Here is a 16,744-nt window from a genome sequence, read left to right as displayed (position 1 = left end):
AAAAAACAGATTGTACATGGGATATAGCTGGAATAACTTAGAACAGCCAAGTGCACTATACAGAAATTAACTGCATTACACAGTACTTATATTATAAAATTATTTATATAGTACAGTAGGAAACAGCCTTCTCAAAATCTAAACCCATCAATACCAAACACTATTAGAACCTGCAGCTTCCACTGCAATCAACAGCAGGGGCTGAAACCCTTGAGACCACAGAGATGAAGTCTTCCACCAATGCCAGCCCTGCTCCCATCACATTCAATGAACACATAAGGAGAAATATGTGAACAGCTCATAAATCCCAAAGCAAAGAACAAGAGGCTACTTCAAATGTATTTCAACAATTTGCATAAATTATTTTAAAATAAAGTTTTTTCAAAAGTATTTGACACCACTTTTTTCATACAGACCTGTCATATAAACCAAGGCTGAAGAAACTTGAAAAATGAAAAGAAACTGAGAAAGAGAGCAACAAACTTTTTATTCTGTCAGTTCCTTTTTTCACCTGTACACTAGGACAAATAAAAACACTAAGCCATATCAGTCTGGTTGGTTTTGTTGCCTTTGATTACGTAGGCTTTTTTTTTTTTTTTTTACAAATGCATCCATTAAATTGAATCCTAAAAGTACAAACCATGATGCAGCATCCGTTGTCTCAGAATATGGAAGTTACTGTATCTGGCAGGAGATGTTAAAATGATCACATTCACGTAGCCAGATCTGTAAAGGCCATTCAATTACAAGTAAACACAGAGTCTAACAAACACTTAACAGCAACTTGGGTCAGTAGAACAGTACTATGAACTGCATATTTACAGATAAATTTGCACATAATCCAGAGATAATTTTAAATCAACCTTTCTGTTGTTACAACTTGATCCACCCTTCGAACTTCTACTGTGCTGCGTTAACAATGTTTGAGTACCTTGGAGATTCAAAGGCACATAGCACTTCTGATGCTTCCACAAACTCATTCTTCAGGAACATATTATAAAAGAAACAGTTTTTTTAAGAACTTTGGACTGCAAAATTTCTCAATAAAGTCTGGTGCTCTTTTAAACATTGTATGCCAACAAGTAACCAAGTTTGCAAAGACCTTTTCAGGTATCCAATTTTCAAATTCCATGGTGACATCTAACATCATTACAACTCAGGAGGAAGACATGAGCCACCACCCCCCTTCCAATGTTGTGTGCAAAATATAAGTATTAATTCAGCCCAACTATACTTTTAAATCAAAGCTCTTCAAAAAGTCAGTATACATCTTATATGACAAGTTTTACTAACCATACAGTACATCAGCATTTCCTTTGAAAAGCTTAGACCTTGCTAAGCAGTTTTAAAGTAAGCAATTATATAATGCTATCTGCATACAGAAATACACTACATTCACACAGGCAACCTTAAATTTCTCCAATAAACAGTCATGTCAAAATCTACAGTTTACAGAAAATATAAAGTTAGTTTTAACAAAAGCAAAAATGCTCGTTGTGATTCAGTAAAAATTGTTTCCTAACATGAATAGTTTGCATTCATACAGACACTAAGGCTGGGACAAATTAAGTATTTCTAGAAGCTCAAAATGACACAAAGTTTTCTAACTATGAAATGGCATGCAAACATACTGATTTGTTATTGGTTATTTCTCTCTCGCTTACAGAAGATTTACCAGATCAGAGTAAAGCAGGTACTTTTACATGTTATACAATTACCTCTTCCTCACACTGAAAATGTCACATACAGAAAATTTTCTCAGCTGTCTTTGACACAAAAGCTGCTTCTTTAAATTTGAATATTATGCCCTTCAGATCCTCATGACCAGTGCAACAATTAAACAGCTTTCAGAAAGCTTAACAATATCTAAATTTGCCAATTTTCCTTTACAGAAAATATATACAAGTTTATAAATCCATGGCGAGGGCATTACAACTATATTAACATCAACTCACTAACTGGATTGAAAAGATACTTGCATTCTTGTGAAGACCCTATGGCTGCTGCCCATTCAATAGTTCTATCAAGGCACTGTACAGTCATTAAATGTCTAGTATTCTCCAAGATGTGCTGAAGAATATTGTGAATGTGTTTAAGTTGTTAAAAAGCCCTGAGTCAGAACTTGCGTATTTACCACAGGCTGAGCTATAAAAATGGCACACACTAAAGCTTCTGCAGACAACAGTTCAGCTTTGTCAACACAAACAAAGTATGAAATGCACAGAAAGACAACAGTATGAATTCCAGGAACTTATGCACAGGTATACAATGTACTTTGTGGCAAATCACACACTGCTATTGTACGCAATTTACACAGTAATTTTCTAAAGTAAAAAAACCTCTGCAATGTATTCAGACATCAAAACTGATGAAGCAAAAGAAAACTGATGCATTCCCCACCCCTTCCCAAAGACAACGAACAGCTAGAGAAGAATTCAGCACTTTGACAGAAAGGAGGTAGCACTGCTAAAGGTTAGACTGTAGTGTTGTTGGGGTTTGGTTTTTTAAAGTGAAAACTTGACCCATGCAGCACAAAGAACAGGATAGGCTCTTCGGTTCACCAGCTGCTACTGGAAGAGTAAAATTAAATTTCTCACAATTAGTTTTGTAGAGGAAGCTCAGATCACTAGCTGAAAGCAGCTTCTTCAAACAATTTAGTGTTTACACTAACTGCAATTAATACTGCTAAAGATAATTACACGTACATAAACCTTCATCTCTAGAAAATATCTACACAATAAGTACTCAATTATTTTTAAAGACCATTTCAGGTCTTTAAAAGAAGCTAAAATACCAATTATAAGATTATGTTAAAAAGGCACAAGTACTTGTGCAAATCTGCTATATTCTCACCCAGTCCAAGTTAAGAATACCACCTTCTAATCAAACTTCCACATTTAGAAAGGAACTTGTTTGCTATCTCACCAGTCTAGTTTTTATTATCCACTACAGGAAAAAGGGATTTCTCCAAACCCCAACGTACAAATACACAGTAATCCAACAAATGGAAAGTAGGCAATAGCAGCCCAGATTTTGAGAAGTGCCATATAAGCCTGGGCCACAATAAGTGATGATACAAGTTTTGAGAGGAAAAAAAGTCAAAGGTAGTTATACAAAAGTTAACAATCTACAACTATTTAGTTTATTCTGTTAACCTCCTAGGTTGTCTTTACACTTTAAATCACTGCATAGTGATATGACTGCCTATGTCCCCTAATGAATGGAAAAGAAAGTATTTTACTTAAACATCTGAGCATACCTCACACTGAACAATACATATTTTTAGGTGTCTTGTTACTTGTTTCAAGAAACAAATGGAGATATTTCATTCCATTTAATTTCAAAATTGTTATTAAATGCTGGGGAATAGACATAACAAACCTTACAACCCTTACATTCCATGACTTTACAATAAATTAAGAGATAAATGCCTAACTGATTTTTCTAATTTTCACTTGGCTCAGGTGAAATTTACACTTTAATCTTTTGTTGAAGACAGAAACACAGTGATATTTCCTTAACTCTACTACTAGTTATGATCCCCTTTGGCCTTCAAGTGAACTTCTCATCCTTAAAATATGTGCTAGCCAATTAAACATTCACACTCTGTGCACAGATAACCACAAAGTAAAGCAAATGAGCTTACTGGGATCCTCAACACCACTGGCTCACCTTCTACACCTGAATGAAAAGGGAGAGTCTGAATATAAATATTTATTTCCATAAATGATACTGGATTTGCAAGCAGTTTTCCTCTTTAAGTTTTTTGAAAGGCAAACTGTATCGCCATCTCCAGACGTGATACAGCCCTTCCTCCTGTCAATAAGAGACCTATATAAATAAATCAAGCATCTTGGTTAGCTTTCCTAGTTTTTATAATTCAATTGTTTTTCTTGGCACTAAAATAGTTGTTTTTCTGTGTCACCATCAAGCTGACACAGTTCAGTCTCAACTGGCACACAACATTGCTGAATGAGTCCAATCACAAACTCCTATGCAGTCACATCCATCTGCCTTGTGCGCAGTATAGGATACTAAAGCTGCTCCTACAGCAACACCTTCAGTCGTTGTCTCCATTTCCATAGGACTGTGATTCAAGCACTGAGGGTGTTAAGCAGTAACTTAGATCTTACATCCAGTTTCCTACCCAGGATGCTTCAGATCTGTTCTAACTCAGCTGAATTATTAAGCTGATGCTAAGTTGGAATACTTTCAAGTAATTCTGGCTTGTTCCAGCAACTAAGAGTCAGGAAAATGTGAACTGCTATACTGAGGTTTCAGTTTTGAGTTGTTATCAAGAAGAGATCTACCCTGCATCTGCATAGCCAGGTTTGCAGAGGTTCCCTTAAAGAATGAAGAGGACAAAATATGTCTGCCAGAGACAAAGGAAATCAAGGTACAAATCTGATGGATGACAGGCTAAAACTCAGAATGGATCATCAAATGGCACATCCTATTATAGAAGTATTTCCAGGGGAAGCCTGACAAGAAACGGAAGCCTACTACAGAAAGTTCAGCTGTAAAACATGCTACCAAAAAACCCCCAAAAACTAAAAAAAAAACCAAACCAAAAACCTTAGTAACATGCATATTGTGCAAATGAAAATTGCAATGAACACTCAGATGCACACAGATTTCAAGCGGAGGTACCCAAAATGTTGAACTGAAAAAAGGTCTTACATCAAAAACTTTCCAAAACCCCTTGAAATTATGGTATTTTTGAATAGGAATTGAGAAGCTAAAAAAGGGAAGCCTGCTTCATTTGGTCAAGAATACAATTATCTGAGACCAGATGACTACTATTATACAAAATAAACCAGACTACTACAGTGACTCCAGATTGTGATTGTGTCCAATGACAGAATGCTGAAAATAATGAGGAACATTTGGAATGCTGGAGGAAGATAAAAGATGGCTATTGTAAGGCTGTGTATTACACCACTTCATGGTGTTAAAAGCCCCTCTACATACACTTTTCCAATATATCACTGTACTTGTTTCCTGGAAAACTTTATTCAGTGTTTAAATCTTATTGCTTAAAGGTTTGTCTATCTTCACAGTTTATTACTAACAGTCTTCTGAGACATTTGCCAATATTTGCAAAGTTCAGGTATATCAATATCAGTTTCAGAAGACAGATTAATTTATCTGCAAAGACCACAATTACAACATTATCCTTACTTGGATCTTTCCCTGAACTATCCTTTTATCCACATTTTAGATATATGCAATGAGAATTCAATGATAAATTCATCTTAGCTGCAAGTAAGGCACCTAAGTGACTCCAGCACGAATTTCTTTAATGTTCTGCAAGAGCACATCCAAATGAAGTGTGCACAGTGGCAATGGGCTACATGAACTGTGCACTCAGAAAACAGTCAAATCACTTAGGAGCAAGCAGAGATTCCTTTTAGCTACAAGAGATCCTTAAATCAGTGTATTTTCTACCACTAAAAAGGATGAAAGGATACATTTGTTTTCAAAATGTTAATAGTTTGCAGTCCCTAACAGTAGCATTTTGGAGGTCAGGAGGAACAGCTTTTTACCATATCAGGGACAAGAAACTCCTTCAGCAAAATTCAGCTCAACTAGGCACAGCTCACAAAATTCACTGTTCTGTCAGCAATATCTTCATTTGCAGTATTATTCAGTAATGCTCACAGATAAGTTCTGGTGTTAACACCCCACTTAGATGAATAATCAATATTAAATATTCTCTTTTGCTGTTGACACTGTTTGCCTGGAGACAATAAAACTCACTTAAAAAGAAAGGAAATTTTGCAAAATCTTTTTTCTGAATTCACAGACCCACAATTTCTAAATGTCTCTGCATGTATGTGTTTCTACACAACGGATCAAATTCACTCATCTAAAAGGGGTAACTGACCCACTGCTCAAATCTTCTCCTTTCTACTCAAGCTAAAAGCAATTCCATACAAAGTAAAGTAATTAGCAGAATTATGAAGTTCACTATTTAAGTTACTTAGCTTGAACCTGTTAGCTCAAAGTGTGGTTTTGGAAACATAATGCTTCTAACACAGATTTTTCATTTTATTGTTTCCTATACAACCCATCCTCAGGAACAAAGGGCATGATGAAGTCAGAATTACCCTACCATTGCATTCTGAGGCATGACCTTATGGGAATAGTATATCTATTATTACTGTGTATATATTTTGTATTGATTTTTCATGACTGTGTATTTCAAGACAGAAATTAACTGTGAATCAGAACTGTCACAGGAAATGTCGACACTCTCCAGAAAGCACAAAGCAAAAAAAAAAAAAATCCTAAATACTTATGTTTGGTAGTAACGGACAATATAAAAAAAAATTCCCTTACATCACTTGACATCTGATACATACGATACACACGAACAAAACCAGAATAAGATTGTTCCTTTAAACTTTAAGGGGAAGAAGAAGACAGAAACAAACTGAAAAAAAGACTGCTTTAAATTAGCATTAGGTTTAGATGTTTTTTAAGAGTAAAGCTACAAGCTGACTGTTCAAATACTGTTTCTTTTATTTGGTGTATTCACAGTCTTTAAACAACTACTATGTGCTACAGTATTAGAAATGTTTTCATCAGAACCCTTTACTACCTTTCAAACTAACAGAGGCTTAAAAGCATCAACACGTCCTTACTCTTTGACAACCTAGTAAAAAAGACCCTGGCCCCTGCTCAGTACAAAAGAATCCTCCGTTCGATGGCCTTGCGGCAAATGGGGCACTCGCTCATCCGGTCTCCGCACAGCTGGCACGTCCCGTGGCCACACAGGAAGATCATGTTCTTCAGGCGGTCCAAACACACAGGACACATCGTCTGCAAAAGATTTGCACAAGTTACCTACTCAGTGGTAGCAGTTACACAGTACTGAGCATGCAACTGCTGAAATTCAACAACAAATATGTCATCCTAAGCATAGCAGATAATTGCCACGGCCACTAAGCTAAATTGCAGGGTTTTTTTTAAGTACCATTTTTATTCCACATGGACTTAAAATATACGGGCTTTTCCTACTCCATCATGACACAACCACATAGATTTTTGAAAAATATGATTTCTTTAATTAAGGCAATCCAGTAGTAGTTTGACATCATATTTTCAATATAATTATGCAGATTTGCAACATTAAAACACTCTTCAGAAACGTTCTACTTTATATCATATAATCTTCCAGGGAACAAAACATCAACAGCTTGATATATGCAATGCTTGGGTAATGATTTACAAATTTCTTCTCAGGCTAGCTAGCCATTCATAAACTTACCTGTAAACACCAAGCACTCAACACCCACAGCAGGAATAAAAATGTTACATAATCAATATGATATGTAAAATTTAGTACTTTGTGGAAGTTATCTAGATTTTCAACCAAAAGAACACCTCACGTTTCAAATAAGAGAACAGTTTAGTAAATCTGTAACCTTCACTCATAACAGCAGCACAGCAAACTTTTAAAATCAGTTTTAATTGCTGAACGTGAAGTGATGGTCAATGCCCAAAGTTCTTCAACAGAAAAATTCATTTTGCACCAAGCCACTAAGGAACAATGTCCTTCATCTTTTTTCATGTGCAGAAATTGAAGTTTTCATAAGGCATGTTCCTTCACCATAAATATATTGCACCCATATTAGGATTTCATTTATAACAGTTTATCAAATTTAGTAAATGAATAGATGTTACAAAAGATGAAAATTATTAAGACCATTCTATAGAACAAATCAAATCTAAGATTCCTCTTATCTGAGACATACTACAAATATCTAACAATTACAAATATTGATCTCATACATAAAATGAAATACTGACAATGCTTGTATTTCAAATACAAATTCATTTTATCACCACCTTGCACCTGTGATTTACTTCTGTATTCATCATTGGGGCTTCACTTCAATTTGTTCATTGCATGAGAGAAAATCCATAACGAGGTACCCTGTTCAGAAAAATCCTAAAGCACATTTTCTATGAAATCAATAGGTATTACTTCCTAGGGTAGATAGCGTAACTGAAGACCAAAAGAATTCACCAAAATTCTGCTTAAGAGTTTAAATTGGCATGGAACCTGGCTAAATCACTATTTTAATCTTCAGGGTACTAGTATAACGGACTAGCAGGAAAATAAAACTTCCAGGTAAAACCTTAAGCCATTTTATACTTTAAAAAAGCCCTGAAGGGAAATGTGCTCCAGCTTTGCCAGAATTTCCACAATACTGTAACAAAACATTGTCAAACTAAGAATTTACAGAAGACTGACTGTCTGTCAATCAGTCCTGCTCATTTTTCCATTCACATGAAGTCATCACCTTCACATCCTACACATCAATGGGACCTTTAGAGTATTCCTCCTCCAGCAACTCACAGACTTCAGGTATCAGTGAAACAGCTATTTCCAATGCAATGAATACACAGCTGTGTGACACGTGTCTGTGACTTGGCAGCGCTGGTGTGATGATCATTCACAAAGGACTGACAAAGCAAACACTCATCTTATCTTTGGGAAAATCCTCAATGTGTAGCATTTACTGTATGTTTTGGCTAATTATTTGCTTTTGTGTCTAAATATAATATCAGAATTACTGAAGTTACAAGGGTCTGTTTCTCTCCAAATGCTACACCATCATTTAAAAATGAAAGCATCTATTAAGGAACACAGAAATAATAAAAAAATCAAATCTGCTGAAACACCATTACTTTGAACTGTTTCATTCACTCAAGGACAGAAATCCCCATATTTTCATTTTATAGATATGTAGTATTAGAAGATTGCCCTACTTCTCCTGCTTAGTACAGAAGCACAGTATATAAAACATGTTAGCTGTTTAATTTCTTAACATGATGCTATCTTAACACTTAAGTTACTTCACACAGTAGGAGGACTCAGCTGGCAGAATAACAAGCTTCCTCTTTGCTACACAATTCTCTTCTGACAGGCTTTTCTCAATTAGTTCAGCAGTTTCCCAGTGGGGTATAAGCCCAGATAACTGAGTTTTATCCAAATGTGAAGGAGAATTCCTTATTTAACCACCATCTTATACTTGTACAGTGAAAGAAAGTTCACTGCAAGCCTTATGTCCCCTATGGGCAACAGAAAAATAAGTACCTGTAACTATTATATTATTTGTTAGAACATCCTCTGCATGAAATCCCGTTTTTTATGTGCCTGCAACATTTGACTCCCATCTTTTGAATGAAAAGAAATAGTATAAAAAGGCACTATGCCTGTTCTATATGAGAATTACTTCTTCAGGTAAGTACTCTGGGAAAGTGCCCATTGCACCTTAAGTATAACTGGGTTTGCAACTCAAATTATTTTTCTTTCACTAACAAGGTGTTTTAAACTGCTTGAAATATGAATTTCTCACTACTAAAAACAGTTTTTACAACAATATACAGGTGCACAGTGACAAAATCAATTTATTTTTTAAGGAAGAAGAAAGTGATGTAAGTATGGTGAAGGAACATACGTAAGATATTAGATGGATGGTGATGATTATGTATGAAATGGAGTGAAGGTATTGCAATTACAGTCAAAAGGGTTCACATTCAGGGAATCCCTGACGAATGGTGTGGTCATCAGATGTGGGAGATTCTGTTGACATCAGCATCACTTCTGCTTGGCACCAGAAATAGTTTTAAAAGCTTGCTGCACTAACATATTAGATTATCATTGAAGGTATGAGTTGAAACAAAGGCTTATACCTGCTGAAAGAGAACAAATTAACTTTAAGTAGAAAAATATCAATTGAACATGAAGACTGATCTATTACAGCAAAAATCAAAAGAATAGACAATTATTCTGAATGCTGTGCAAAACTTCAAGCACAAATTTAAAAGATGAGATGATCAATTTTAATCAAACCTGACTTGCTACACACAAGTACAATACAACTTGCCCTGTCACAAGACTAAGCACAAAAGACACTGAAAACACAAGTCTCAAGCCAAGAGGCACACAAGGAATAGCCAGAGCCATCTCCTTCTAGTCAGAGGCATTGAACAATTCTGGTAGCTGGCTAGCAAAATCCCAAATCAGAGAGAATAAAATAGCACCTAAGGAAAACTGACAAAAAATCCCTGAGATCACATCTAATCAAGAAGAAAAACTGTAACAAAGTAGTTTTCTTTTCACGTGCCTATACATAAGAATATCGACATAGGCAAACAGAACTCTGATCTTCTATAACTCCTAAAGTACCCTGAAAAAACGTATCTGAAGAAAACAGATTACTTGCATTTAAGCATGCATCTGGCATCTTGTGGATGCACCATTTCAAATGCCAAAAGAATAACCTTATTCTTTCCATTCAATGCTAAAAAGTAAAGCAGAAGCTATATAGTGGATGCAAGCCATCAGAGATGACAGTAACATCTGGAGCTTCCAGGTAAGACAGATAGGCATTTTCAAATTACAATTTTCAATCTTGCATGTTCTTTACAGATAAAAACTACACAGGAAAGAGTTTTGAATTTCTGTGACTGGGGTGCTGGCCCAGTCACCATATGACAGGAAAAGCTCCTCACAGACATTCAGTTGAGCATATCAGCTCTCAAATTTAAGGCATTTTGAAACACAGGCCCTAAGCCTGGCAATCTAAATGTTCTAGCCCAAGCTTTTATGCACATGAACAGCTGAATCCAACACTACCAGGACTAGATGTGATGCTGCCATCACTGAAGTATTATGGACTGCTGTAAGCCTACTACAGGAAAAGGCAAGCTAGAACACCTCAGTTTCCTGTATCCATGAGAAGTTTTTTCCAATTGTGTTATACACAGGGAAACAAAAAGTCACATTATCAAGGGTTCTAAGAGAGTAACCTCATTCAGTAGTCAAATGCTCCAGATCCCTTACTGCTGAAAGATCTGCAAACACTACACCTAATTACAAAGATAAATCTTAACATTTAAATTCCAAATATTTGAATTACATGTATAGTATTTTCAAAGTTTTAACCTTGAAGCCACACAGTTTTTTGAAGAGTGTGTTCACTATACTCTTCATAAGACAGGTAACTATCAGCTATTGTTCCAAGGCAGTTAATGAACAGACAAGTAAAGATTAAGGTAGATACAGAATGATGAAGATGATCTACTTTTATCACTGCTCTGTGAAAACAGTTTCTTCTGTATCAACACATTCAGGTCAGCTTAACAGTCAGAGAATGTACGGGCTGGGAAGAGCGTCCTTTTTCAGTCACATCAACACACACGCTCTAATAGATGGATTATCAAACATAGCCACTTGATTTTTTCTTTTAATCCCATACATAAAGGACATACAAGTCACATCCCACAAAAAATATTGGTCTTCCAACTACAGTTTAAGACCTGATGCACTTCAACATGTCATTTTGCTTTAAATAATAAAGGATGCATTGCCTTTTTCAATCAAGTGGTTCTTGCACTTAATGGGTCTTACAACTTTTATCCAGCACTTTTACCTGTTCCTTGATGTCTTGCAACTGTTGCTGCAGCTTCTGTACATCTGCATTGACATTAGTGTTGTCTTTGTCCTTCTGCAAAACTGGAATGTTTCCACTTGCTGTAACATTAAAAGAAAATAAAGATATGTGGTTACGCAGCAATCTAATGAACCAGGAATAATTATTTTCAGTGTCACAGCTATAATTTTTCAATTATCTGAAAAAAACGTTAGTCAACCATCTTTGATAATCTAATTAAGTTCACTACACCCTCACTGCAGCTCAACAAAGAATTTCTTTGAGTTTAGCAGCAATACTTCTTTGACAAGTATTTCCATAATAATGATGCTTGTAGTTCCTTAATGTTCTCAGAATTCTTATTTGTCAGCGAAGTTCCTGACATGAATATTTTTTGCATATGTTTAAGGGAAAAAAAAAGCCAAATTCCATCACACTGAAATGACTTTTTTATCTACAGAGATGATTCTATTTGGTGTTCAAAATTGCCCAAGTGTCTTAGGAGCAGTTCATTCAAAATTTGAACAAGCTCAGATTAATAGTCCTCTATTTGACTGATCTGGGAAGCAATGAAAGAAAGAATTGTCAAGTCTTGAATTTCCAGTGAGTACTGAAAATCTGATTTTAATGACTATTCTTATATTTATCTATATCAGAACCTTATGACAAGAATGAACTGATACCCCATTCTCATAAACTCAACAGAAATACAGTGTACCACATATACGCACACAGAGCAAATAGAAATAATTCATAGAAATTACTCAAATAAGTCACAAGAAGTTTAAAAACGAGTCAAAGGAGGAGATGTAAAACTAGACATTCTCTCAGGAAAGTTGCTTGTACCTAAATACAAAATACTCACCATTACTTCAGAGTACCAGAGGTAAAAAAAAAAAATAAAAATATTTGCTCATTTGCACAGTCACAGAAAATCTTCAGCTTTTACTTCTTAGGGCATTAGTAAGTGGCCAAGTCATCACACGTTTTGGATTCTACTCCGAATGCCAGAAGCAACTCTCCAGTGTAACGACTGGTGGTGGTACCACATTTGCTGCTACTGATGCAGAAAGTAGTGCAAACAGCAAAGGGATACCTGGGTTAGCACTGTTTTCATTAAACATTTCTTCAGAAAGGAGAGAAATATTTAGATCATTTGAGAGAATGAGAATAGAGTGGTGGAGGAACAGGAAAGAGTATGGGCTCTGGAGTCACTCACAAATATCATCACTGGTATCTTCTGTACCTTTCCCTCCGCAGCACATTATGAAAGGCACTCTTCGCTCAACCACTGCCCGACACTGTACACATTTCTTCATCAAGCTTGCACAGTCTGAGGGAACAGAAAAATAAATCAACTCCGAATCTTCCCACTTTGTTTTTCTTTTTTCCTATACATGAATTTGTTTATTCAGAGTAACTAAACAGCAATGACTTAACAGATGCTTATAACATGAAGAACTACTTGAGTTTATCTCCACATAATTTTCTGCAAATCACACCCAAACAACGCCCTTTTTGGTGCTGAAACTAAATCTATTCTCTGTCTCCTTTTAAGGTATTTCAAGTGAACATGTTCCTCTTTCTCCAGATAGATGTCTAGTCCACAAGAACTTCAGATGTTAAAAGGTAATCACACATTTGAGACCAGAACTTTCAAGAATGTTATGACTATCTGGCTATCTTTTTCTTTAGAACAAAGGATCTCACTACCTGTCCTAATGCTCCAGGGGCAAAGAGTTGCAGCTCTTTACCCTTAAGAGTAAACCTACATATTTTGATATAATCCTAGAAAGGGGGCTGTAATTTTTCTACTAAAGGCAAGTTATTGTCTTATAAATGCTAAAATGTTACTGTGAATCAAGAGAGTGGGTCCTACAAAATACACGAACTTGAAGACTCTCTCATCCTGCTTGAACAAGATGGCCAGAAAAAAATCTGGAAAGAAATAATCTACAACTGTTAAACCTTCGGCTGTCCTTGTTACAGCTTAGACTTGGTGACGTGTACTGCGCTGCTGAAATCCTTCACCACAGTCATCAATCTTTTTGTTGTCTTCTTTCCTGGGAAACTATTCAAAAAAAACTTCTCTCATCATCTTTCAACTGCAGACAGTGAAAGAGGCCAGACCAGGCTAACTATAGTCAGTGGTTTGATGTCAGCTGCCTCAGCCAGAACAGAGGAAGAAACCAGACTTCTTTAGCAAGTCCAAGTAAGCAGTTACTCATGGGAACGATTACCTTCCCTCTTGTGTAGATCCTCATCAATAAGGACTGCTATTCTCTAGGGAAATGACCCTTCAACAAAACCCTGAAATGTCTGGAGACAAGGTGATAGCTGCATTCTCATCCACTTCTACTCAAAACCAAAAAATTTCTAGAGCTCACCTACCTATTTTACCATTACACAAGATAAATCAAAATGAACCATAACCGGTGTTCTTTGCAAAGATACATGATGTGACTTCTGGGGCAAAATACAGCCCTTGTGCAAATCTGTAGATTAATAATGAAGCATACTAAGTATTTATTGACAATATATTTTAAAACACCATTTGCACATCTGAATGCCTTCAAAAAGCTGCAACAAAACAACAAAATGAATTCTAATTACTACCAAAGTAATTAATGATATGCAGTAGGCTTCTATTATGTGAGAAAGCCTACTCAGTTAAATTATTCAGGTGACAGAGCACACACTTTCTAAATATTTGAAAATCTCCACTTTGTCCTCCAATTATTACCAGCATGACAAATAATGTCAAAATTCTGATGATCACACCAGACTACCAAGTAAATTGAACCTGAAATCAGATTACTAATTGTCACTGTTGAGACGGACACACAACGTACACACACTTGATAATGGTTTTAGCAATCTGATTAAAAACATTCTGTCTCACAATTACCTCCAAAAGAATTTTTGTAAAGTTACTTACTCTCACAGGCACACATATGACCACAAGGCTGGAAGAGCACTGCTGCCTTTTTGTCTGAACATACTACGCATTCTTCAATCTGTAAAGAACAACATACACACGTGAGCAAAGTGCATCTCCTGCTCTCTACATTAATTTGCAAGGCACATGGGCCTCAAGAATCTCCATCTAGTGGGGTTTTAAACACATTCAGCATCTCAAAATGCAACTTAAGTTATCACATTAACTTCTAAGAACAGGTATTTGCTGGCAATTTTTACACATTCAGTATAATGACAGGCACAGAGAAGCATTTAGAACACCATATATTTATTTTTCTTTTCTCCTTCTTTATTCCATCAAGGACACTTAAAAAAGGGTTGATCAGAGAGTCTCCAGGAAGATGTCATTACAGCATTTCTGTACTCAAAGGGGACTTATAAGAAAGATGGGAAAAAACTTTTTTGCTGGGCCTGTTGCAGTAGTACAGGGGGTAATAGTTTTAGACTAAAAGAAAGCCAATTTGGTATAAGAACCAAATTTTTTATGATGAGTGTCATGAAACACTGGAACAGGTTACCCAGAGTGGTGGCAGATGATCCACCCCTGGAAACATTGAAGGTCAAGCTGGACAGGGCTCTGAGCAACATGATCTCGTTGAAGATGTTCCAGCTCATCGCACAGTATCAGATGTCAGTCACATTACTGATTTTAAAGGCCCCTTCCAACATTCTATGATCCCATGAAATTTAACTTAAAAAGTACTTTTACAGAAATGTTTTAATATTCTGGGCTAGGCTTTCTCAAGTCGTTTTGTGTGAGAGCTGTATATATCATGGAATCATCAAATGGTTTGGGTTGGAAAGGACCTTACAGATACTCCAGTTCCAACCCGTGCCATGGGCAGGGACATCTTCCACTAGACCAGGTTACTCAGGGCCCCATCCAACCTGGCCTTGAACACTGCCAGGGATGGGGCATATGCAGTATGATCATAGACATCACATACAATTCCATTTATACTGGCCTGCACCACTTCTTTCAGCTCATAGAACTGTTGTTCTGATTCATTCATTTCTTGGCCTTGCAGTTTTTATACAGAAAAGTATAAGAGAAGTATTGACCAGATATTCCAATCTCTCAAACTAATTCAGCAAAAGAAATCAAAGGAAGGCTATCCATAAAGCTTAGCTTTCACCTGGGAAAGCTGATTTCCATAGAGTACCTTCTTTAGATCAATGAGTAGGGGCAGAACCCTCACTTTTATAATTCTTATACTTACTCTGAAATGGAGGAAAAAACAACATACTACAGAAGCAGACTAATCAAATATATTTGGAAAAAGCAAAAAAAAAAAAAAAAAAAAAAAAAAACCAACCCAAAAAACCCAAACAGTTTGGTTTCCAAAAAAAAACCCAAACAAAGAAAAAAAACCCCCAAAGCCAATCTAAAAATCAAACATAAATCCAAATGCAGAACATGATTTCTTTTTTTTTTTTTTGGCAGCTAAAAAAAACAGGACAAGACTTGGTGATTACAAGGAATAAAAGAATACTCAAACAGAAAAGCAATGGGGAGGTACCCATATAGTCAAAACTACTTGTGAATAACCATTTGAAAAACCTTTGGTCTCCAAAACAGGGCATGACTGATTGATTCTCTGAAGGAAAGACAGTGTAATGAAACTCATGTTTCCAAAGAAAAAGAAAGTGAATGCTGAAAGTAATTATTAACTACAGAAACAAGTACATATTAACTCAGTTTACAGGCAAATCATCCTTCAAGTAGCCCTAAGGAATAGAAGAACTCAATATTACTGAGGGAAATTGTATTTCAGAAGAAGCAGCAATTTATCTTAATATGAAGAAAAGATACCATGGCAGGGGGAAAATAGTCTATTTCAATAAAGCATCCTCAGGTGATTGTATCAGGAACTCTGAGGACCTGAACAATGAAGACATTGCGAGGCAGGGAGAGGTAGGTATGACAGGCAAACAGAAAAGAGCAAGATATGATTATGATGAAAAATTAACTATCCAGTGAGACATGTTGGGCATAATACCACATAAAATATGTATATTTCTTTGACCTCTTTTTTACTTTTTTTTTTTTTTACATTTCCATTATAAAAGTAAGAGAACCAATAAATTTCAAAGGTTTTTACCTTTGTCCTAGACTGAACTTGTTCTTTACAGATGAGGCATTTTTTCACCCGTGGTGAGCACAATGAACACGTGGCAATGTGGCCACATGGGCCAAACAGAGTGTCTCTCTTCATGTCTGAACACACCATACATTCTTCTAAGGTTTCAGAATCATTGTTGATCATAGATGGACTTCGGGAACCAACCTGGCCACTACAAAGAAACCTTGCAGT

The 16,744-nt window shown here is 36.1% G+C and overlaps 1 protein-coding gene across 3 annotated transcripts in view; it reads right to left on the bottom strand.

Moving 5' to 3' along the window:
- Positions 1-468: 468 nt before the first annotated feature.
- The window catches only part of MIB1 (MIB E3 ubiquitin protein ligase 1), a 77,089-nt gene continuing 60,813 nt past the window's right edge, over positions 469-16,744 (bottom strand). For 2 of the 3 annotated variants that reach the window (XM_059477101.1, XM_059477116.1), the window contains exons 17-21: positions 16,532-16,724; positions 14,389-14,467; positions 12,670-12,783; positions 11,451-11,551; positions 469-6,825 (exon numbers count right to left, since the gene is read on the bottom strand). In XM_059477101.1, coding sequence (XP_059333084.1) covers positions 6,685-6,825; positions 11,451-11,551; positions 12,670-12,783; positions 14,389-14,467; positions 16,532-16,724 — 628 coding nt within the window. In that variant the 3' untranslated portion in view covers positions 469-6,684. The remainder of the gene's footprint in view (positions 6,826-11,450; positions 11,552-12,669; positions 12,784-14,388; positions 14,468-16,531; positions 16,725-16,744) is intronic. The other variant, XM_059477109.1, reaches the window with a different exon arrangement.

This window comes from Ammospiza nelsoni, chromosome 1, assembly GCF_027579445.1.
Source record: "Ammospiza nelsoni isolate bAmmNel1 chromosome 1, bAmmNel1.pri, whole genome shotgun sequence".
NCBI lineage: Eukaryota > Metazoa > Chordata > Aves > Passeriformes > Passerellidae > Ammospiza > Ammospiza nelsoni.
The sequence above is the reverse complement of the archived record's forward strand: the minus strand, read 5'-3'. Positions and strand labels throughout refer to the sequence as shown.